The sequence below is a fragment of the Mirounga angustirostris genome, unplaced genomic scaffold, assembly GCF_029215605.1.
Source record: "Mirounga angustirostris isolate CCGP_5_RB_7025 unplaced genomic scaffold, mMirAng1.0.hap1 SCAF_5, whole genome shotgun sequence".
Taxonomy (NCBI): Eukaryota; Metazoa; Chordata; class Mammalia; order Carnivora; family Phocidae; genus Mirounga; species Mirounga angustirostris.
The window spans coordinates 63,372,534-63,396,871 of record NW_026991713.1 but is presented as its reverse complement, the minus strand read 5'-3'; the positions used below and the strand labels follow the sequence as shown (position 1 = coordinate 63,396,871).

Below are 24,338 nucleotides of genomic sequence, written 5' to 3'. Positions count from 1 at the left end.
CCAGGACCACCACTTGGGCTAGAGCGCGTCGGTGCTTCCGATGCCGGACTGGGGCGGCTACGTCCTCCTCGAATTCCTGGACAATTCGCTGAGCCTTCAAAAGTGCTCGGAAGCCTACGTCCCACTCGATTCATGGTAGACTGCCCCCTATGAGAGCCCTTTTTTACGTGTTATCTGAATCTCTTTCTCCCTTTAACATTCCATGAGAAGCCTAAAACCAGAATCCCGGGACTTTGCTGCGCTATCCCACCACGCGTCGCGGGGCTCGGTGACATGCCAGGTATCTTGGGTGGGGCCTGTCCCTCTTCACTTTCTCCACTAGGGGCGGCTTTAGACCGCGGTCCTACCTAACTATGGGGAAGAGGCGGAGACCGTTTCTACGACGCCGGTTGGCGGCCAGCGTCTTGATCGACAAGGGCATTAGCGAATGGCTCTGAAGTAAGCAGCCGTTGTTTACGCACGTAAAGCCAATGGGAAGGCAGAGGTCCAGCCAGGGGCCAATGAGGACTGGCCTTAAGCGGACCGCAGGGGCGGAGCTTCCCTCGAGGGGCAGACGCTTGGGTAAAAAGTCTGGAGCAGACACTGGGAGAGTCAGAGGCACATCCGGTGTTAGAAGAACTGTGCAGGCTCCTGGGAGGCCGGTAAGAACGTACGTCTGAAGCTGGGACTGTAAGCCGGGAGTGAGAAATGGAAATGGGGTTGGCAATTATTGTCTGAGCAGGAGTGGGAATAGTCTCGGTTTTCGGACAGACTGCACCTTCGGGGAATGGGGCCCTCTTCCGCGACGGGACTCGGAAAGCTGCGCGGGGGTGGTGGGGGGGGGAAGCTCGGGAACTAGTACCGCGCATGCGCAACCGTTCCGGAGCGGGGGAGGGGCTGGGGAGCGTCTGCTGCGTTTTGGGGGGCGTCGAGGCTCCCGTTCTGCGCGCGATTGCTGTTGAAGGGTCTTTTTTAGTCCCTCTTTCTTCCTTCCTCCCACTCTGCGTTCCTTCTCCTTTTCACCCCGCCAAGAGCAGGCGCAGGGGCACTTTGGCACAGCCTTGACTACTTAAATTCAGGCCACGTCCCCCACCCCTTCCTTCCGAGGCTAATGAAAGCGAAACCTCACGGGTTTGTGATCACCCCCGCTTCACCCGACTGATTGTTTCTCTGCTTTGGGCCCTCTGCTGGGCCCCTTCTGGGTGAGCAGCGAGGGCCAGGACTCGACAAAGGGCCTGGTCAGGCAGGCTGCCCTGTCATGGCCAGGCGGGTGATGTCACACTCCTCTGTGACACGCGAACCTCCTTAGTTCCTTGGAAGCCGAAAGCAGAGGCGGAAGGTGAGAAGATCCTTCCTGGGTTTCCAGCCCAGTTCGGGTCTGATTGATTACCTTTGGACAGGTGAGGTGGCCTTGGCTTTGCTTGGTCCTGAGCCTTGTGGGCGTCTTTCTCAAAGCCCGCGCAGGAAAGGCGTCGTTGGGCGGTTGTTTTTTTTCTTGGATCTGCTTGCTGGAGCTATGGTAGTAAGTAGGCTTTGGTATTTTTGTATATTTATTAAGTGCGGAATTGTTACTCAGGACCAGCCCAGACTGCATTGCCTACCCCACCAGCCTTTCATTGACCAAACAACAATAACAAAAACCTCTCTGAACTTGAGACTGTTCTAGCAATAGTTAACTTGTGAATGTGTAACTCAGTAGAAGAGCTGACTGTGCCTGAAACACAAAGATTTTAAGGTTAAAAGTTAATGGCGAATAGACTTTTCTAGTTATTTATTAATACTTAGTTTTAGTTTATCTTTTTTTTTTTTTAAAGATTTTATTTATTTATTTGACAGAGAGAGACATAGAGCAGGAACACGAGCAGGGGGAGTGGGAGAGGGAGAAGTGGGCTCGATGTGGGACTCGATCCCAGGACCCTGGGATCATGACCTGAGCCGAAGGCAGACGCTTAACAACTGAGCCACCCAGGCGCCCCTAGTTTTAGTTTATCTTTTGGTTGAATGTGTAGTTTAAGAATTCAGTTCAAGAGAGATTATTCACGTTGTATAACCAAGTTATTATGGCTTCTACAAATACACTTATTTCTGTAATTATTAGGTTTACTCTGTTTGGTGGCTTATTTCTGTTGTCTAATATTTTTTGTTCTGGCTTCAAGAATATGTTGATACTTAGGTTTTCTACCATTTTCTTCCAATAGGGACAGAAGGGTTAAATCCTTGAGAAACACTCTCTGTAATTTGTATTTAGAGTTTCCTTCTTCCATTATTCATCTTGTGGAAACATGGCTTAGTGAACCCTCTTTCTTCCCGTCTCTCCCTTCCCCACTATTGGTGTGACTGAAGTCTTACTCTCCTAAGAATAGGAAAGGTGAAATTAATCCAGATATTTAGTCAGCATTCTAATTTTTTTCCTGGTTATGCATATAGTTCATCCTTATTGTAGAAGTGCTGAAAAATACAGAGAAGTGTAATAGGAATCAACATGTGTTAATATTTTTTAAGTTTCTCTTGGCCTATGGCTGGAACTGTCTTAATGAAAACTTGCTTTTCTACTGTAGGCTGTAATAGTAGGAAAAGCACCAGGCATTAGAGGTCATAAGGCCTACTTATGTTCTGGCTCTACTATTTAACTTTGTGGTGTTGGTCAGGTCAATACTAATGTCCTTTTAGCACTTTACAATGATTTCACACAGGTTTTCATTCTTCCTCTTTTTTTTTTTCTTTTAATTGAAGTATAGTTGACACAAAATGTTCCATTACTTCAAGTGTGCAACATAGTGATTCAGGTCCATACATTATGCTCACCGCAAGTGTAGCTGCCATCTCACGATACAGCACTATTAACAGTGTCACTGACTACATTCCGCTGTGCTGTACTTTTTATCTGTGTCCCACAGATTTTTTTTTTTTAAAGATTTTATTTATTTATTCATGAGAGAGAGAGAGAGAGGCAGAGGGAGAAGCAGGCTCCCCGCCCAGCAGGGAGCCCGATGCGGGACTCGATCCCAGGACCCTGAGATCATGACCTGAGCCGAAGGCAGACGCTTAACCATCTGAGCCACCCAGGCGCCCGAGTCACATGCTCTTCTGACAGCCAGGCACCCCTGTGTCTTTTTTAAATCTTTATTTATTTATTTATTTATTTAAAGATTTTATTTATTTATTCATGAGAGAGAGAGAGAGAGGCAGAGGGAGAAGCAGGCTCCCAAGGAGCAGGGAGCCGGATGCGGGACTCTATCCCAGGACTCCGGGACCATGACCTGAGCCGAAGGCAGACGCTTAACCATCTGAGCCACCCAGGCGCCCAGATTTTTTTTTTTTTTTAAGATTTTATTTATTTATTAGAGCATGAGAGGGGGGAAGGTCAGTGGGAGAAGCAGACTCCCTGCCGAGCAGGGAGCCCGATGCGGGACTCGATCCGGGTCTCCAGGATCATGACCTGAGCCGAAGGCAGTCGCTTAACCAACTGAGCCACCCAGGCGCCCCCCACAGATTTTTTTTACTGGCATTCAGTAAGCTTGGTAGCCCAGGTGTTATTTAATCATCCTTATCTTACAGATAAGGAAGCCTAGATGATTTTCCCAAAGTTACATGGTAGAAAATGGCAGGATTTGTGACTCCAAAGCCAGTGCTCCTGCCACTATTAACGCTGCCTTTTTAAGCTTTCTTTTTAAAGTGAGATTAATAATTTTTGCCCTTTCTTTTTAAAGTGAGATTAATCATTTTTGCCCTTTCTTTATGGATTGGTGTGAAGGTCAAAGGAGATAACGTATATAAAAGCACTTCAAAGTTGTAAAGTTTTATATAAATGTAGTCGTATTATAGAAGGTACTACTGCTGGCCTGAAGTTTCACTTTATTTCATAAACTACCCAAGGGTGTTAATCTCCTTTGGGAAAATACTGAATATTCTCTTGATGTTCTGTCTGCTAAATTTTCCTTTGCCACTTTGACTTGACTGTAGAAGCTGTTAGAAAGGTCTTCCACTTTACCCTGTTTTGTTCCCCCAGAGTTTTTTTTCTTCTTCTTTTTTTTAAGATTTATTTATTTGAGAGAGCGCGAGAGCGCACACACACAGAAGGAGAGGGAGAAACAGACTCCCCGCTGAGCAGGGAGCCTAATGTGGGACTCGATCCCAGGACCCTGAGATCATGACCTGAGCTGAAGGCAGACACTTAACTGACTGGGCCACCCAGGCATCCCGTGCCGCCCCCCCCCCCCCCCCGAGTTCTAACCAAGCTTCATGAAGTAGCTTTTGTATTAAACACATTTTTGTTTTCCAAAGACGGTGTTCAAACCAAGGAGAGGAAAACTAGAGATTGGCTTTTCGGGCCACTCGAGTTAGTCCTCAGGGTAGGTTCCCCTTTGAGCCACCTGGGGAGTGTTGATTTGAGGTTGCGACACTCCTCATTAGATAATGGGGTCTGCATTTGCTCTGGGGACTCCTGGTTGTACGTAAATATGGGGGAACAGAAAGCTGAATCACATGCAAGCTCTGCTCTTACGGTGCTTACAGCCATCTATGCAAGAAGTTCCGACACAATTAACTGGAATCCAAAACACTTAAAAAGTTTGTCCTCATTTATGCCTGCTTTAATTTGGGCTGAATATGTTGTTATTGGGAAGGGATTACTGGTTTACACTGGAAAATGAGTATGTATTTAGGACATTGGGGCCTCTTTCTGATCCAGTCTGTCAAACACTTGTGGTTACAGAGAGAGGTTCAGTAGTGTGAAAGTTCAAAAAATCATTTATTGAAGGCAGTAGGCATTCCATCTCCAGTTACTAGCTGGGTTCTGAAGCAGCACCGTAGAGAGACCGGATCCGGTGTTAGCTAGCTAATCTCGCTAGCCAGGAATTTGGGACCAAGTTAAGGGAGGGGCTGGGACATCTAGGGTTCAAATCTAGGACCACCAGAGCCCAGGCCTGTCGAAACAGTTCTTTGGACTTCCTGAAACCAAACTGACCTACCTTCCAGGGATGACAAGGAAGGCATCAAGCTAATGACCATTTACTTCATCGAATTCTCTGCCACGTCGGATTATCGCTTAGTGGTTATTAGGCTGTCTCAAAACGCCTTGTGGCCCTGTGGGACAGGAGGTACAGTGTAAATGTGCCCAAGGAGAGGCCTGCCATTTGCACAAAAGTAATTTTAGCCGGTAATAAGATTTATCAAATTCCTTTAAATTCCAGTTTATAATTTTCTTAGACTCTTCCCTCTTCCCCCAATTTAATTTTATTCATGTGGGTAAATATTAAGTCTTCAGGATATAGTTAACTGTGGTTAAATAATATTTAAAGAATTAATTTACAGGGCATATGTAGATTAGACCTGCAATAAATATTTTATAAAACTAGGGGAAAATAATGCACTGAGGACATGAGAGTAATGAGTATTTACACTGGTAAAAACAATGGCTAACATATGGAGCCAGTCTTATGTATGAAGCACTATTCTTTCTTTTGGAGAGAGAGCATGCATGCATGAGAGAATAGGTGGGGGGAAGAGAGGCAGAGGGAGAGCGAGGGAGAGAGAAAATCTTAAGCAGGTTCCACACCTGGCACAGCCTGACACGGGGCTCGATCCCATGATCCTGAGATCATGACCTGAGCCCAAATCAAGAGTCAGATGCTTAACTAGCTGAGCCACCCAGGCATTCCTGTATGGGGCACTATTCTAAGCACTTTATTTGTATTATCTCACATAATCCTCAACCCTGTGAAATAGATATTATTATATATTACTATATACAAATGAGGAAACTAAAGCACAGTGAGGTTCAAGTGCCAGAAACTTGCTGTGTGTTACATAGCTAAGGCAATATCAGGATTCAAGTGCAGCAAGCCAAGCTCTTAACAGATAACATGGTTATACAGAGTCTGAAAGCTATTCAATAGGAAGAACTACTAAAAAAATACAATTCTGCTACCCCCCCACTCCAGTTTTTTAACCACATGGGGTTTTTCTTAAGTATCAGTTGGTTCCATCAGGATATGTGGGAAGGGGACTCAGAATGGTCGAATTACAACAACAATGAGGAACCATATAATTCACAACTAAATGTGTAATTAAATGTGTGAATAATGTTTCTTTGACTTGCTCTATTTTAAAAAATACTTAAAGTAGGCTCCACACCCAATGTGGGGCTTGACCTCATGACCCTGAGATCAAGAGTTGGATGCTGTACCGAATGAACCACCCAGGTGCCCCTGAATTGCTGGTTTTGTTGTTAAATTGTAAATATTAAGGCAGGCTTCTGCCCAGTAGTCAGCGGGCTTTTATCTTTCAAAGGCAAGGATTTTTTTAAAATTTGTGATTGTTTCTGTTTTGCATAGCTTTTGGCCACTTAGCCGTATTTCATATGGACTATACTTAATAGGTATTGAAATAAGAATGTAGAGAATTTTTGTTGTTGTTGTTTTCACGGCTTGGCCCCTGATGATAATTATTTTAGGGCAAGGGTAAGGAAGATACCTAGAACAAAACAAGAGATTTAACAAGACCTAAGACATAGATGTTAGTTGATGAGAATATCTGTCAAGTTTGGTATTCCTGCTCTCCTAAGGATGAAGGCATTAAGTGAAGCTCTGATCCAAATTAAAGGAATTTGATTATGATTAACGTCTGAACATTTACTTAATGCGATGCAGACAAATTTCTCATGAGTCTAGGAGGCACAGTCTACATTGTATTCTAAATAAATAATCCCACTTCCCTGTTTTACATTTAGAACTGGGGGGTGGGGTGGGAGAGAGGATGCAATTTCTAGATTTTTGTATGAGTTGGTGTCTAGTTTGAGACAGACCAGTGCTGGGTATGGATATCATAATGGGCTGATGTGTGTTGGGGGAACTACTGTATTAAATAATTTTTGAGCAACTTGTAATATACTTGTTTCCTTTGTTGCGGTAAAATATACATAGCATAAAACTTGTCATTTTAATGTCCTTTTTTTTTTATTTTGAAGATTTTATTTATTTGCCAGAGAGAGTGAGCACAAGCAGGGGGAGTGGCAGGCAGAGGGAGAAGCAGGCTCCCCAAGGAGCCCGATGTGGGACTCTATCCCAGGACTCTGGGATCATGACCCGGGCGGAAGGGAGACGCCCAGCCGATTGAGCCACCCAGGCGTCCCTAATGTCCTGTTTTTAAAACAAAGATTTTCATTTAACTGTGGGGCCTTTTTGAAATGTTAGCTGAGTTACTTAGTTAATGGTTTTGAATACTTCAGACTCTGTTAGGAGCTAACTGTTCCCTGGGACTGAAAATACTTTTGGTATGGGAGCTGCTATTTTTTAAAGATTTATTTGTTTGAGAGAGAGTGCAGGAGTTGGGGGGGAGGGACAGAGGGAGAGACTCTTAAGCAGACTCCCTGCTGAGCTCAGAGCTGACCTGGACTCCATATCAGGACGCTGAGATCATGACCTGAGCCATAATCATGAATTGGACGCCCAACTGACTGAGCCACCCAGGCGCCCTGGGAGCTGCTATTTTTGAGTTATGAATGCAATTGAATCTTGTTCAGCTGAGTTTGCATATAGACATTGAAATGTAGATATGTTTTCTCTGCAGCTTCTGAATACAAGTAGTTTGAGGGTAAGTTAGAAACTTACTTAGCTTAATCCCTCTGGCAAAACTTGTAAGAATCGTTTTAACTCTTTACTTATGTCTACATTAGTTCTTGTCTGTTTGGAACAGACTTAGAGCAAACTATCATATTTCCTTGATTCTAAGACCTAACTTTTTCCTCCTTACGTTTTAACAGTTCTGAAATAAATTATGTCCTATACATATCATGTCATTTATTAAATGTATACTTCATTGTGTTTTTTCCCTACAAAGCTATTATTAAAATTGCTGTGTGTCTTGGGGCGCCTGGGTGGCTCAGTCAGTTAAGCATCAGACTCTTGATTTTGGCTCAGATCATGATCTCAGGGTTGTGGGATCGATCCCTGCATCAGGCTCCACACTGAGCGTGGAGCCTGCTTAAGATTCTCTCTCCCTCTGGAACCCCCCCCCACTTGTGTGTGTATGTATGCGCACACTCTCTCTCAAAAAAACTGCTGTGTGCCTTTGTATCTAGAAAATTTGGTACTTACATATCTCATTTAAATTTTAGAAAAAGTACTGGTGTTAGAAAACTGGTCTTATTTAATTTATTTTTTACTTATTTTAAACCACAAGGCACTACTAAATCATGGAGAAATACTCCCTCCCTGTCCTCACAACTTTTGATAATTTTGGTTTTTCCATCTGCAGTTTTAAGAGGCAGTCAGCACCCCCCAGGAAATGTCAAAGAGCAAACTGGGAAAGAGGAGTTTCTGCCATTATCCCCTCCCACTGTTTCACTTAGTGGGTTCTGGTTACAGGGTGTTGCCCCTTTCTGACTAACAATCCCCTGGGTATTTGAGGATTTACACTGCGATGCCCATTCACCACCCCCACCCTTCCTTTTTTTAACTCTTGAAATTGGAAGCAAGAGGTACTTCAGTGTTGTTGTTGTGAATACTGAGAAATTTGGCTCTGAAGGTTGCTTCAGAACTATTGCAAGTTCTATCTGGGGATGTCATTAAGGGTGTTAATGGAAGACTTAAACAAAGACACTTTCCAGGTGCTGGATTCTGCCATCCTGTGAGTGTGCTCTCTAGAGGATGTGAGTTCATCATGGTTATGAAAGGCTGTGGTCGGTCCTGCAACAGCCTGCAATAATTGCACCATCTAGACCAAGAAGGCCCAGAGCCCCGGGACTTAGAGCTGTGAGCAGCAGCTTTAGTAGGTTCCTCAGCTTCTCACTGTATCCATCCTTAAGAACAGAACTAACAAAAAAATTGAGGTGAGTAGGATGTTGGTGAGAAAGGAAAGAGGAAATCAAGAGAGAGCAAGCTAGCCATTGTAATTGTTGCACTTGTGAGAGTGTGAGACTCAGGAAACAAATGGTAATGATGCATGTGAACTAGAAGAATGGCATCTTTCCACTGGCCCAGGATTTCTCAGGAGTCAGTTTGGGATTGTAACTTTTATTGCCCAGACTGGTTTTGCTGAGTATTGGGGCTAGGTGCTCATTAGAATAGGCGTGACTAGTTGGCTTGTTTTTCAAACTGCTTAGCTTTGTGTTTTAATACCACCCCATTCCCGTTTTTTGGTCAGTGTGAAATGAATAGGCATTATGGGTCTAATAAGAATCTGGATGATTGTGGAAGATTGATACTTAGAAAGATGAAAATTCTTTATTAGATTTTTTTTTAAGCCCTGTAGATTGAATGTGTTTATTTAGGATTGCATGTGAAATAGAAGAGGGAACAAAATTTAAGAGCCAAACTTGATGGTATTGATGGCATATAACCTGGGTACAGTTCAATTAAAAATGTCCTTTCTGGGTGCCTGGGTGGCTCAGTTGGTTGAGCGACTGCCTTCGGCTCAGGTCATGATCCCGGAGTCCCTGGATCGAGTCCCGCATCGGGCTCTCTGCTCGGCGGGGAGTCTGCTTCTCCCTCTGACCCTCCCCCCTCTCATGTGCTCTCTCTCTCATTCTCTCTCTCTCAAATAAATAAATAAAAAATCTTCAAAAAAAAATGTCTTTCTGTGACATAATTGGGACAGTTGGCAAGATCTGAATAAGGTCTGTAGATCAGATAATAGTATTGTGTCAGTGTTAATTTCCTGGTTTTGATTATTGTTTTCAGATGTACACACAAGTATTTAGGGGTGCCTGCATGGTTGGGGGAAAAAACATTTTTGTGCCTTCATGGTTGGGGGAAAAAATTTTAAAGTCTCTATATACTGCTATATAGAGAGGGGATAAAGCAGATATGGTGAAATATTAACAGTTAGGAAATTTGGGTAAAGGGTTTATAGGAATTCTTTGTACTATTTCATCTCTTCTGTAGGAAAATTTCTGAAATTATGTAAAAAGATCCTTTCTGCACAAATTCCTTTTTCATGGAGGAACTTTTCTCTTTTTAAAATTGTAAATCTCTTTCAGTTCAGTTTTAACATGCATTGGATGGAAAGTTTCTACATGCATATATTTAAAATTCAAGGCCTGGGGCACCTGGGTGGCTCGGGTGGCTCAGTCAGTTAAGCGTCTGCCTTGGGCTCAGGTCATGATCTCAGGGTCCTGGGATTGAGCCCCACGTCGTGCTCTTTGCTTGGTGGGGAGCCTGCTTCTCCCTCTCCCTCTGCTGCTCCCCCTGCTTGTTCTCTCTCTGTCAAATAAATAAAATCTTTAAAAAATAATAATAAATAAAATTCAAGACCTAGTACCAGGCCCATCTCCTTCCTTCCTCCCTCCATTCCTCCCTCTTTGAGGTTCTATGCCTTTGCTGAGAGAATTCTCTAGCATCTTGATACAATGACATAAAATTGCTTTATATTGCAGGGGTGCTTAAGTGTTCCAGTCTTGATTTTGACTCAGGTCATGATCTTAGGGTGGAGGCCCAGTGTAGAGCCTGCTTAAGACTCTCCCTCTTCCTCTGCCCGCCCCCCCCCAAAAAAATAAAAATAAATATCGCTTTATGTTCCAGTGACTGGATCCCTTTAACTAATTGCTAACTGGTAATTTCTTAAAGAAACTACCTTTTTTTTTAAAGATTTTATTTATTTATTTGACAGAGAGACACAGCAAGAGAGGGGACACAAGCAGGGGTGGAGGGAGAGGGAGAATCAGACTCCCCGCTGAGCAAGGAGCCCGATGTGGGACTCGATCCCAGGACCCTGGGATCATGACCCGAGCTGAAGGCAGATGCTTAATGACTGAGCCACCCAGGCACCCTCAAAGAAACTATCAAAGGGACAAATTACTTTCTGAAAGAATAGAAATCAAATGCTAATAACAAAATAGTTTAGGGAGAAGAAGATGGCTTCATTTCCTCTGTGTCCTTTAAAATGGTTGAGTATGATTGCAAATGTATCCTAGAAGGAAATGCATAGAAATGAAAATGGCTGTGCTAGGACAGTGGGATTTTAGATACTTTCGTTTTTCCAACTTGTATGTTGCTATTTTTATGAGAAAGTTGTTTATGTTGTTTTGTATGTCCTTGTATCTGTAAAATAACCTTTCCTCTTTTTATCCTTGATTCTACAGAGCGGAGACTGTGTCCCACAGACTCTGGCATCATGAACATATTTGATCGGAAGATCAACTTTGATGCACTCTTAAAATTTTCCCACATGTAAGTGTTTTGATCTTGACTGTAGTTTCTTATTGCATTTCCTTTCATATCTTACTTTTCCTAGTTTATTAACTTTTGTATGTATTAATTGGCATATTAACTTCGCTAGAATCCAGAGGATCTGATAAAAGCACCCAGATTCTAGGAGCTACTCTGTAGTCACTGAAAAACCATTTAGTTATTCTAGTTTGGGTATTGATTGTTCATAATATGGGACCTTTGGCTCCTCCCCAGCATTTAAGATTCTCAATTCATCTATTTTCAAAATATTCTTTTTTTTTTTTTTATAACTTAAACATATTTCCTGGGAAGAAGAGAGGGAAATGATTGTTAGCTTAGAAATGAAATTGGTCCTAGAATAATGGCTGTTACTAACGTTCTTTCCCAGAACCCCCTCAACACAGCAGCACCTGAAGAAGGTCTATGCCAGTTTCGCTCTCTGTATGTTTGTGGCGGCCGCGGGGGCCTATGTCCACGTGGTCACTCATTTCCTTCAGGTAAGAGCACTTTCTCTCCTAGTTGCTGTGGCACAGATTTCAGTAGGTAGAAACCAGCTCAGCAGGGTGGTGCAAGCTTGTACCCCTCCTTAATCCTTTTCTGTAGTTTGCAATCTAAACTCACCAGAGCCGGCTGGTAACTAAGGACATGCAGAACCTTATTTAAGTTTTCTGGCAGCTGTGTCCTCTCTAGGTACTGAAAACAGAATGTCTTAACCTGGACACTGAATGGTGTAAGACCCCAGCCCGCTGAGTCATGGCATGGCGTGTGTGCTGGGGTTTGCACAGTAGCCTTTTTATCTTTTCCTGCCTTCTTTCTCTTTTTTGCTTTTGACTGTGGGGTTCTTAGATATAGAACACTGATTGTATGATAATCGGGAGAGGCGGGTTGAGACTTTCAAAGATTTGATCTATTTTATTCGCAGATGCATTTATATCTGCATGGTTGTGTGAAAACCTTCAACAACTCACTTTCCTCTGTTGAAAGAGACCTTGGGTTTGGCCAGTAGGAATAAAAGGGACAGTTGACAAATAATCAAAAAAGTTTGAAGTTCTCACTAACCAAGACTTGCTTTCCAAGTGTCCTTTTTAGTGTAAGTGTAGGGAGTGTGTCTGTGTTGGCATTTGCAACTACTGAGAACTGTCCCTATGCTCAGGCATCTCCTGGCAGAGGTTGTGTGAAAAATTATTCTAGATACTCAGAGGATAAAACTTTGATCCCTGGAGTTGAGACTAAAACATACTCCACCTTCTAGGCAAGAGTGGCCATTTTGGTTTCTGGTTGTGGGTGTTTTTGTTTTGTTTTTTAAGCAATGTAGTAAAATGCAGTTATCCTCATTATTCGTGGATTCTATATTTATGAATTGCCTACTTGCTAAAATGTATTTGTAACCCTAAAATCAGTACTCAGGGTGCTTTTGCAGACATTCGCAGTCCTAAGCAGAACAGCAAAAACTTTTGAGTTATGCATGGCACTGTGTTCCAGCTGAGGTTGAACAAGGCGCCACACTGCCCTGCTTCAAACTCTTGTACTATAAACAAGGGTCTTTTTCATAGTCTGTGTAGTGCTACATTTTTTGCATTTTTGTGATTTTGGTGGTGATGTCAATATTTAAAATGGACCCCAGGCATAGTGCTAGAGTGCGGTCTGCTGTTCCTAAGTGCAAAAAAAAAGTACACTAAGACTGTGATGTGTCTTACGGAGAAAATATGTCTGTTAGGTAAGCTTTGTTCAGGCTTGAGTTAGAGTGTGTTGACCATGAGTTCCAGGTTAATGAACCAACAATATATATATCAAATAAAGTGTCCTTAAACATAAACACACGTAAAACACATTTTTCGGTTGAAGAAAATGTAACCAGAGGTGCATGAGAATTTAACCCTTTATTTTTCTCAGGAGCAGTTGTTCAGTATTCATTAATTCATTATTCACAGTGACTTTATAGAACATAACTATGAGAAAAACAAGGATCAGCTATACCTTTAAAGGAAGGAAGGAACTTCAGTGTCTGCATATCTCCTTGATGATTTTCTTCTCTTTCTAATTGCCTGCAGCTTTTCCCACTTGCTTTTTTTTTTTAAGAATATTTTTCTTCTTACAAAACTAATGCACTTTCATTTTAGAGAATTTGGAAAACAGACTAGTCATGAGAAAAAACTAAAAATACCCGGACATAACAACATTTTGATTGTTACTCTGTCTCGGTCCATTCAGGCTGCTCTAACAGAAAACCATAGACTGAGTAGCTTAAACAGCAAATGTCTCTCACAGTTTGGGAGGCTGGATGTTCAAGATCGTGGCACCAGCAGATACGTTGCGTGGTGAGGGCCTGCTTCCTGTGTAAAGACTATCCTCTCGCTATGTCTTCACATGATAGAAGGGGCGAGGGAGCTCTCTGGGATCTCTGTTGTAAGCGCACTAATGAAGGCTCTACCCTCATGACCTAACCACCTTCCAAAGACACCCCCTCCCCAACCTCGAAGTATCAGCACATTGGGGGTTAAAATTTAAACATGAGTTTGGGGGGAGCATAAACGTTAAATCTGTAGCACTCTCTCAGTCTTTTTTCGATGTATGGGTATCTATATTTGTGTGTGTGTTTTAAAGTGATCAAAAAGGGATCATTTTTACTTGTCCTGCACATTGGAATGTGCTTCAAGCAGTTGTCACCCTGATCTGTTTCTTGGGCAAGACTCATAGTTTGACTTGGGTACTTGTAGCTCATGGACTGCCTGGGTCAGAAGAGCCTCCAGCATCCACCATGGTCCTGGCCCTGTCCTACACGGCTCCTAGTCGCTCCTTAGTCCCTTCTGCCTTTCCACTGCCTCCAGGTTAGAAGGAAATATTAGGAAGTTCAGGTGAATAGGTCTACAGAATAAATTCGGTATTTTCAAGTATTTCATTATTGACTCTGGATCTGACAGGCTGGCCTGCTCTCTGCCTTGGGCTCCCTGGGGTTGATGATTTGGCTGATGACTACACCTCATAGCCATGAAACTGAGCAAAAAAGACTGGGACTTCTTGCTGGATTTGCTTTCCTTACAGGTATGTTAGGAACTAGGCTAATTTGGGGTGGGAGAGGGCGGTACTAGGGGTACTGTATCTAGTATCTCTGTAGACTAAGGCCCCAGGTTTGTATGTATTGTGGTTCATCCCAACTGGCACACTGTACTATTCAGTCTTGTATTTGAGTATATTTTGCCTTGTATTGCTTTTTTATTTCATAGAGGTGCATCTTGCTTTCCCATCCAGAGGATTAGCTCTTTAGGACTAGTGACTGTGACTTCTACTTTTATATCCAAAAATAAGCATTTGTGTGCTTAAATGAATGCGGTTCAAGAGCTTAGGTAGCATAACTTGTTAATGGTCGACGTGGGACTAAACTAGGCCTGAAACTCTAACTTAGTTGAACTTACACTGGCAACTATCACTCCTGTGACCATTTATTCTGAACTTTGCGGACAATTAATTAAAGCCATACATTGAGATCCATCCAACAGAGCACTTTGCTGATTCTCAAGAAAGAATGAAAAGCACAGCTCTTCTAGAGTTATCATTAAGGGAAACAGGACTCAAGCTACATAGTAAAAATACTTGCAAAGCAGCATTTGACTTAGTACAAATTGTTTTTTGTTGTTTTTTTTTAAGATTTTATTTATTTATTTGACAGAGAGAGACACAGTGAGAAGGAACACAAGCAGGGGGAGTGGGAGAGGGAGAAGCAGGCTTCCCGCTGAGCAGGGAGCCCGACGCGGGGCTCGATCCCAGGACCCCGGGATCATGACCTGAGCCGAAGGCAGACACTTAACGACTGAGCCACCCAGGCGCCCCAGTACAACTTTTTTTTTTTTTTTTTTTAAGATTTTATTTATTTATTCATGAGAGAGAGAGAAGCAGGCTCCCAAGGAGCAGGGAGCCCGATGCGGGACTCGATCCCAGGACCCTGGGATCATGACCTGAGCCGAAGGCAGACGCTTAACCATCTGAGCCACCCAGGCGCCCCCCCAGTACAACTTGTTTTGAGTGTGTCTAATCTATGTAGTGTTGTAGGAGAAAGGAAGGGATTTAGAGATTAAGATTTTAAAATAGGGAAAGCTAGTTTTTGAAGGCAGTAAGGGGTAGAATTACCAGACGAGGAGAGAGAGTAGCAAGAGTAGAGGAAATGTTGGGGCTGCAACAGGCTGCCACTGCATTCTCCTCTTGGCAAGTGTCCACCTGCAGAACTGGTCTGGCCTTTTTCACAAAGGGAGTCAGTCCTGCATGACTAGGTTGCTGGCCACAAGGCACTGGTTTGCTCTTGATATTTCTATCCTAATTCCTGACCTGGCCCACATTATAGTCTCACATCCCTCCTCTTCGGAGTATTGCAGCCTTATAGCTTTGCTCAAAAATGTTTGACATGCCTGCTTCCTTTTTTTTTTTTTTTTTTTTTAAAGATTTTATTTATTTATTTGACAGAGACACAGCAAGAGAGGGAACACAAGCAGGGGGAACAGGAGAGGGAGAAGCAGGCTTCCTGCCGAGCAGGGAGCCCGATGCGGGGCTCTATTCCAGGACCCTGGGATTAGGACCTGAGCCGAAGGCAGACGCTTAACGACTAAGCCACCCAGGCGCCCCTGCTTCCTTTTTCCTAATGTGTTTTCATCCTGGGCCATCCATGATTTTCATCTAAGAGAACAGTTTTGTAGCTCTGTCTATAAATAAATAACTCAGTCAGTAAACAGTTAAGGCAGATAGAGGAGAGAGATTTAATTATTTTAGTACACATGTTTTGGTTTTTTAGGATCATGGGCCTGCCTGTGCTTTTGATGGTCAGCTTTGGACAAGGGTCCTCTTCAGGAATTGATGGTAATATTGTGTTCGGGGGCTTTTTGTTTTCTAGGAGTTGGCCTAGGCCCTGCTCTGGAGCTGTGCATTGCTATCAACCCCAGGTAACTATTTTAATAGTATCTTAGGTCTTTTTATCATTGCAAATATGCCTCCTAAATATAGGTTTGCAGAACTGTAGCCCTCAGTCTAATGGTCTTTTCCTCTAACAGCATTCTTCCCACCGCCTTCATGGGCACAGCAATGATCTTCACCTGCTTCACCCTGAGTGCCCTGTATGCCAGGCGCCGGAGCTACCTCTTTCTGGGAGGTAAGTGTGGACTGGAAAACAGAGTCTCGCTTTAGCCAGAATTCGCACTGGGACTCTTTCCCTACCTTCCAACTTCTTGTGATTGTCAGGTTGCAATTGAAAGCCTTAATTTGGGGGTGGGGGTAAGTAAGGATGGCTTTAATGGGGTTGTCTTACTTCATTTTGGCTTTTCTCAGGATGGCTTTTTGTCATCTCTTACAGGTGTCTTGATGTCAGCCATGAGCCTGATGCTCTTGTCTTCCCTGGGGAACCTTTTCTTTGGATCCATTTGGCTTTTCCAGGTGAGACTTTGCATGTAACTTTCTAGCAGCCATTTGCCTTGCACTTCTTGTACTTGCTTCACCCTAAAGCAAGGTAGACTAAGAATCCTCCAGAATGCTCACTCTTGTTGGGCAGTGCAGAGTTGTGCCTAGGGAAGTAATGTGGTCTTTACCATAGGCTTCCATTCCCAAGAACGTTCCTGCCAGTAGGGTTAGCATTTGTTTACTTTCGAACAGCCAGGAGCCAAAAAGAGGCACGACTGGTTTTTCCCCTCTGGCGTCTCCCACATGGTAACCTTATCTCATTCTTCTCCTGTTAGGCAAACCTGTATGTGGGGCTGGTGGTCATGTGTGGCTTTGTCCTTTTTGATACTCAACTCATTATTGAAAAGGCTGAAAATGGAGATAAGGATTATATCTGGTGAGTGAAAACTGGTCTTGAACGCCTCCCTTTCTGCGGCTGTCGGGAGGGGTGAGAGCGGCCTAGGTGGCACTGGCTGAGCTTTCTGGCCCGCCTTCGGGTATGTGGTAGGGTGCCCGTGGTTTTGGAGCTGTGCGCCAAGTAGCAGGCTCCCTCAATTCCCGGAAGACATCAGCTCTTTTTAAAGTTGAACTAATAATACGCATTTAATTATCCTTACTTTTAATAGCGGTTATCTCTAGGCATGGAGGGGGAAAGGAATCTTTCCCCTTTTACTCTATATTTTTATATTTTTAAACCTTTAATAATGAAGATACATGTTCTTTTTAATGTATAACTTTTGAAAAAATGCAGTAATCTCTGAGTCTCTTAACTAGTTAATGGTATTCTGGGGTTCACATGCAGGCCCTGCAGAGTCTAAAGCTCAGTTTTTCTTCTTCCTGTGCTGCATGGGTTTGTTGATTTGAAAAGGATCTCGGACATCAGAGTTACACTTGGTGGTGGAGTGTTGGTGAAACTCACTCATGGGGTGGGTGTGGGGTTTTTGTGCTTTGCCCCTCTGTGGGCTGTGGATAGAGGAAGGTGGGACGTGCCAGTTGGTCATCTGGTTCTTCTGTTTCAGGCACTGCGTTGACCTCTTCTTAGATTTCATTACTCTCTTCAGAAAGCTCATGATGATCCTGGCTATGAATGAGAAGGTTAGTCCACCTGCTCCCTGAGAATTAGAGAATGGCCCCTGAATTGAGCGTATGTGTAGACTTCAAATTTGAGAACTGACACACTGTGTAGCTCCAGGTTAACTGTAAGGCAGGCTGCCGCGTAAGAGGTGAACCAGAAGTCTTTTAGCCCATGGAGAAAAAGGAACAAGTTAAAAAAAAAAAAAAATCCTTAAAAAAAACAAGGGGTGCCTGGCTGGTTCAGTTGGTGGACCATGTGAGTTTTAATCTCAGGGTTGTAAATTCAAGCCCCACGTTGGGTGTAGAGATTACTTAAAAAAACCCAACAGCAAAGAAAAATCACTGAGATTAGTATCAAAAGAGAAAGGGGGCTTAAGTGGCAGCAGGAAACAATCTACTATGTGAAGAATTTAAAGGCTGTGAAGATAGTTATGACTCAGGGAAAGATATTCTAGGGGATTTGTTTAATATTGGCTGTTACAAATATGTGTCAGAAGTAGACCAGTTTTATACGTCTGTTAGTCTTGTTTCCAGAGAAGCATTCTGTATATGGTTAACATAGTCCATTCCAGCATTAGGGGAACAAATGAAACCATGAGGGTTTTTTATAGACCTTCTTAGGGAACAGGAGACAGTGTGGTGGTGGTGGAAGCCGGTGAGGAGGTGGGATTGGTGGCTGTCGGTCTTCCCTGTGCTGCGACTAGACGGAGCTCCAAGCAGGTTTCAGCCAAAGCAACTCAACTTGCATCTGTTTAATACACAGGGCTTCCGCCTAAGATGGAATGCAGAGTTCACTGGGCTAGATTATTTCTGGGTGTTGGTTTGTGCTCGGGATTTATGCTTCTCAGGCTAATGGAAAGTTGGTCTTGGCCTCTTGTGTAGTTATTTTAGGGTGGACTACCATTCTCCAGCCTTCACGGGTTAGGATTAGAGCTGTGGGGGTTATGAGTAAGGCAGGAGTGGTCAGGCAGCCCAGTTGGGCACTCTTGGGCTGGAAGTGGGAGCAACTGCTTAACCTTTATTCTTGTCAGGTCTGTCAGCAACTTGAGGGACTATGAGTGGAAGATGGTTAAGATTCAGGTCCTACCGCACTGAAGGAGTATTTCTCCTTCCTCTTTATCATCCTGTTCCCTTCCAGTCCCTGACCAAAGGCAGCCAGGTACTGGCTCATTCAAGAGTTAGAGCTTGAATGTGAGATGCGAAAAATTAATTGGGCAATTTTTCTCCATTTCTAGGACAAGAAGAAAGAGAAGAAGTGAAATGACCATGCAGCCTTTCCCATTTTGGCCTCTCTCCCTCCACCCCTCATTTCCTCTTCGCACACATTGCAGGTGGTGTGTTCTGTGATAATGAAAAGCATCAGAAAAGCTTTTGTACTTTGTGGTTTTCTCTATTTTGAATTTTTTGATCAAAAAACTGATTAGCAGAATATAGTTTGGAGTTTGGCTTCGTATTCCTGGGGTTCTTCCCCATTCCCTTTTCTGTCCAGCCCGTCCCTAGCCTCTTCCTCCGCTCAGGCAGCCAGACGGTCACCGTGATGAGGAGTGGGACCCAAAGCACAGCAAACTCCAGGAGTCCGCTTTCCACCCGAGCTTCACCAGGTGCACCTGAACTGTTGGGTAGAGCTACCTCGGCTCTTTTCCTCAGCGTCGTGTGGTTTGTGCACAGTTCCTGTGGGGCTGGGCAGTGTGCTTTCCATCGGAGAGGAGTTTGGTGGTCCTGTTGTAAATCAGGCTCATTACATCTGAGCTACTGTCAACCCCTACAAAGAAAACGAAGAGCCTCTTCTGTTGGATGCTTTGCTTCCTCTGAGCTGCCCAAGCCGCTGCTGGTCTGGCAAACACACCGTTCTGTCTTGCTGTCCCAAAAGGAATGTGGATTGACGTGTTCCCTTTCCCTGTCCCTGGTCTGACCCTCAGGGAATCTGCCGGTTTTCCATCCATGGGGCGGGAGGATTTCAGCACAAAGGAAAGACCGATTCTTGTCAGGTATTTATGAAAAGGCTGGTTATGTATGGCAAGAGAGAGCATAGAATTCCCAAACTTCCCCTGTCTTTATTTTTATTTTTTATCACCTTAGTTGCTGAGTTTCCTCCCCCACCTGGCTTCGATTGCAGATCCCAGGAGAGGAAGGCTAGGGAAGGGAATGGTTGAGCCCGGGGGTAATCTTAGGGGGTAATCGTAAACTAATCCTGCCGGACAGACCCAGATGAGGACCTGTTTGGGGCAGGGGGGGAGAAGAACGCTGCTAACTGAATGGTTCTTTGTTGAGAGCGGCAGAAGTGGGTTGTGATGACTCGGGAGGCAGCATTCATAACAGTCCAGTGCATTTCTGTCTTCTCCCACCTGGACGCCAATAGGGTCAGGCCGGAGATGTGGGGCGGTAGATAAACGTTCATTTTACGGATGCACTTTAGTTTTTGGTCTCTTCACCTATTCCCAGAAATCTGTAGCCTTCCAGCCAGGGCCAGGTGACCAAACCTGCAAGACCTCTGATTCCCTCCAGCTTGCTTGGTGGTGGTGAGTGTGGGAGGCCAGCACTCATGGGGATCGCCGGCGCTTTCGCAGGGCGCTGCCGCAGGGCACTGGCGGAGAAGGGCAGGCAGCCTGGAGAGCAGTTGTAGCTCCAGCTGTTCCCAGGGCTTCCGTGGAAGGGGCCTGAGCCATCAACAGCTCATTGCCAGGAGGATACCAGTTTTGGCTCTCCCATGCACAAGCAGCACACGGCTTGACCCAGCGGCTGCTGGTTCGCAGCGCGCCGTATCATCGTGCTAGCCCGAGAAGCGGTTCCCAGGGAGTTTGTGCATTCCTGGAGTGGCGCGCTGCCCGGAATGGCTGGCTTCTGCAGAGGATGCTGCCCTCTGACTAGCTGCTGCCTCCAGCCTCTGGCTTGAGAACTTTGGATAAAGGGACTTCCTTCCCCTTAAACACCCAGTCGCCCTCTCTGTAAATTTGTTGATTCTCTCCAAGGCCTGAGAATCCTGAGTTACATCTCTTGAAGCCAAACTCCACCTCTTGTGCTTTTTTGCTTGGGATAAAGGAGTTTTTCTTTAGAAACAGTGCCAAGAATGACAAGATCTAAAAAACGACTTTTAAAGAAAATGCCTAACAGGTTTTTAATACAGTAATCACTGTAATTATCACTTTCTTTTCTAGTTCCTTGGTTTTCAGCTCAGGCTGCATTCTCTAACTCATACTGTGAAGACAGAGGTGTTTTTGATTCAGAAATATATGAAATCTCCATAGTCTTAATTTGTAAAAAATAAAGAAAATTCCTTAACCTTTCCTGGTCTAAGTGTGTGTTAAATTCAAGGCCACAGCTGAACATGGACTTGGGTACTGTCTGACTTGCCTTAGAAGTAGGGCCTGGGAGTGGAACAGGATTGAGATTCTGATCTATACTTAGCAGACTGGTGACCAGAAAGCAATAGCCCCCCCACCCCACCCCCTCGTAGGCCTCCCACTCTGGCCCCAGCTTGCCACAACTTTTGGGAATTTCCTGTGTGCGGTATAGAGCCCAGGCCTTTTCCCGTCCTCCCGCCCTCCACCCCACAGCCTTCAGGCACTTTGTGGTAGCAGCATGTGCCATCGGTTCCAGAGGAGATAGCCAGGCTTTGGAATTTTGGATGCATAATGGGAAAGGCATCATACTCTACTCGTTCTGCAAGTCTTTTTGGTCACCTGCTGTGGCCAGGCCCTCTTCTAGGTGATAGGAATCATCAGTGAAAAATACAAAAATGCTTGTCTTCAGAGATTATGAGATTATAAACCAGTTTGCATTATAATTAGGTTATTCCATTTCAGCATGCTTGCCCTCTAGTTGCCATGTTTATTGTAGACACAGAGCTTCCTCTTAGGATTTGACTGTTAACCCTGACTGGTTCAGGTTACTCCCAGTTGACCTCTTGGATTCCACCTACCCCCATCCCTTAACCACTCTCCCCAACTTGGAAAGTGTACCTTAAACTCTCTTCTCAACCTTTTTTCTCTTGCTGACTTTGAAAAACTCCAGTCTCGGGCGCCTGGGTGGCTCAGTTGGTTAAGCGACTGCCTTCGGCTCAGGTCATGATCCTGGAGTCCCGGGATCGAGTCCCGCATTGGGCTCCCTGCTCGGCGGGGAGTCTGCTTCTCCCTCTGACCCTCCCCCTCTCATGCTCTCTGTCTCTCATTCTCTCTCTCGCAAATAAAAAAAGAAAAACTCCAGTCTCAGAAACTCTAAAGCCCTTCTGTTTGGGGGAAGTGGCCTTCACTTACCAGGTACAACATAGTGCTCACAATAAATCAGGCACTGCAAGGTGCTTTCTGTGTTTTGTTTAATGCTCCCAATAGCCTAAGAAGGGGGTGTATTTACTACATATGATCAATAACTTCCCAGGTCATGCCAGCAGGTGGTGGCAAATCTGTCCAAAAAATCCTGGCACACTGTCTCCAGAGCTTCTGTTCATTGTTGCTCTGTGTGGGTGACTTTACACTGTCGGTGCCTCCTGGTTGGTATCATCCTTTCCATCCCCACCTTCATCCTGGCTGGGGCTCCAGCTGGCTGGAGTGGAGAAGGCAGTGTGAGGTGGTTTGGGCAAAATCTTCCCCATCCCCAATCTTAGTAACTCGAGTAGGAGAGTGAGCTCCCTTTTGGGTCCTTCCCCAGTGAGCCCACCAAATAGAGATTAAACAGAAGATTAACACAGCAGCTCCTTCCATGCCTAGCAGACGTGCAGGCCTCAAGTACAGTGAAGAAGGCACTGGTGGGGGGCAGAAGGGGAAGGACTTCTGCACCGGGAAGAGAGTGTCCTGCCTAAGCAGGTGATCAGATGGGGGCATCCACTAGGCACCAGACGATGTACTCCATATTGGGGGTAAAGCTGGATAAGGCAATGACCGCTTTTGAGCTCTTTACAGCTGAGCAGCACAAGAGAGCTGCGTGGAGATGTTAGGTGCTTACATGGGTGTAGGCACGGTGGCCGTGAGACAACAGTGGGAGACATTTCCTGCCTGGTGGTTCAGGAAAAAGTGTTTTGGAGAGGACACCTGAGAAAGCTGAATCTCCAAGATTGAGTTAAAGTGAGACCGGCGGTGAGGTGAAGATAGGTACCGGAGCAACAAAACATTAGGTTCTGCTGGATTTTAAAGTTTAAGGAGACTGGGGGGAAGTGGGAGGGAAGGGGAAATGGGGAAACAGTAACAGGACTGGCTTTTTTTTTTTTTTTTTAAGATTTTATTTATTCATTTGAGAGAGCACAAACGGGGAGAGGCAGAGGGAGAAGGAAACTCCCGATGAGCTGGGAGCCCGACACGGCTCGATCCCAGGACCTGGAGATCATGACCTGAGCCGAAGGCAGACGCTCACCCATCTAAGCCACCCAGGCGCCCCAGGACTGGCTATTCTGTGCTTAGGAACTGGCTTTGTCCTGAGGGTGACACAGTCCCTGTTAGGACTTTGAGCAGGGGAGTGGTCAGCTTTGCATTTTTACATCTCAGGTGACTGGAGGATGGACAGGGTCAGGTGCCGTTGAAAGGTAAAGATAACTACACCCAGATTGTGGTCTTTTTTCTTTCCCACTAAAAAGAACCAGAGCTTCTTGGGGACATGGTGCTGAGGGGTCTGCGTAGGAGATGTGCAGGATGAACCCGGAGCATGATGCCATGGCAGAGAGTAAACAAGTCAGAGGTGGCTGGTATAAGTCAGGGATGCAGGGGCTAACCTGAAGAGGTGCCTCCTGGCTGAAGATGCGATCATTTGTCAAGTGTTTTAAATCTACAAGTTCATGATGATATTTTAAAAATATCTTATGGGTCACCTTTGAAGGATGCTAGTACTTGTTAATAAAGGGAAAGAAACAAGCATGTATCTTTTCTGTAATAACTGCTTCAAGGTAATCAAAAAGTGAGTCAAAGTTTCCATCTACAGAAATATTCCCGCTATTAGATGATGGAATTATAGGGTTAATTTATCACTATTTTGTAAACCTCTAATGAAATAATGAAAACATTACCATTGAAGTTTTCTTGGGGGGAAAAAAAGAATCCAAATCATATTAAGTTCTAGATCTAAGTACTAGTTTACAGGAAAGACATGAATCAGAGGACTGTGTTAAATGACATCATGGGGATGTAAGCAGCAAAATCCAGTAAATGTAAAACTAAGGACAAACAACCTGGCTTCTTTTAAAAAAAAAAGGCAAAGGAAAGACAAAATGAAAAAACAAGAGGGAAAGGAACCTAGAGAATAAGACTTATGAGCCATATCAACAAAATGCAAGCATGGATCCTGATTCAAATAAACCAACTATAAATGAGAGAGAGACAGACAACTGGGGCAATTTGAACCTGTGGTTACCGTTCTCTAGGATGACCTTCTAAAATCCTGGCCTCCTGGTATTCCCACCCTCTCACAATGAAGCAGGCTGGCATGTGTGACCCAGGGAATATTGTAGACATGTGTGTGACTTATGAGGCTGGGTCATGAAAGGTCTTGCAGCTTCCTCCTTGGATCCTTGGTTCGCTTGCTCTGGGGAAACCAGGCAAGGTTGTGAGGCCATTCAAGCTGCCCTGTGGAGAGCCCTGGTACCGAGGACTGGAGCCCCTTGCCAACAGCCAGCACCCACTTGCCAGCCAGTGTCGATGTGCTGCATGGAAAACAGATCCTCCGGGACCTGTTGGACTTCCAGGTGACTGGCATCTCAGGAGACACTGATCCAGAACC

At 44.6% G+C, this 24,338-nt stretch overlaps 1 protein-coding gene across 4 annotated transcripts; it reads left to right on the top strand.

Moving 5' to 3' along the window:
* The first annotated feature begins 542 nt into the window (after positions 1 to 542).
* On the top strand, positions 543 to 20,923 carry TMBIM6 (transmembrane BAX inhibitor motif containing 6). Of its 4 annotated transcripts, none has more exons than XM_045873484.2 (10): positions 543 to 641; positions 11,060 to 11,147; positions 11,536 to 11,644; positions 14,069 to 14,189; positions 16,027 to 16,075; positions 16,184 to 16,281; positions 16,483 to 16,562; positions 16,862 to 16,962; positions 17,585 to 17,660; positions 18,875 to 20,923. In XM_045873484.2, the coding sequence occupies exons 2-10, from the start codon at positions 11,092 to 11,094 to the stop codon at positions 18,896 to 18,898; spliced, it is 714 nt and encodes a 237-aa protein (XP_045729440.1). In that variant the 5' UTR covers positions 543 to 641; positions 11,060 to 11,091; the 3' UTR covers positions 18,899 to 20,923. The 4 variants fall into 4 exon arrangements, with proteins under 4 accessions (XP_045729440.1, XP_064447348.1, XP_064447350.1 ...); XM_064591281.1 differs by lacking the exon at positions 17,585 to 17,660 and adding an exon at positions 8,588 to 8,809 and having other exon boundaries at positions 567 to 641; XM_064591278.1 differs by lacking the exon at positions 17,585 to 17,660.
* The last annotated feature ends 3,415 nt before the right edge of the window (positions 20,924 to 24,338 follow it).

Excerpts from the sequence above, each read along its gene's own strand:
- TMBIM6 (XM_064591278.1), top strand. The coding sequence starts at position 11,092 with ATGAACATATTTGATCGGAAGATCAACTTTGATGCACTCTTAAAATTT. Across the intron at positions 16,563-16,861 it reads GATCCATTTGGCTTTTCCAG|GCAAACCTGTATGTGGGGCT; the intron begins GTGAGACTTTGC and ends TTCTCCTGTTAG. Across the intron at positions 16,963-18,874 it reads GGAGATAAGGATTATATCTG|GACAAGAAGAAAGAGAAGAA; the intron begins GTGAGTGAAAAC and ends CTCCATTTCTAG.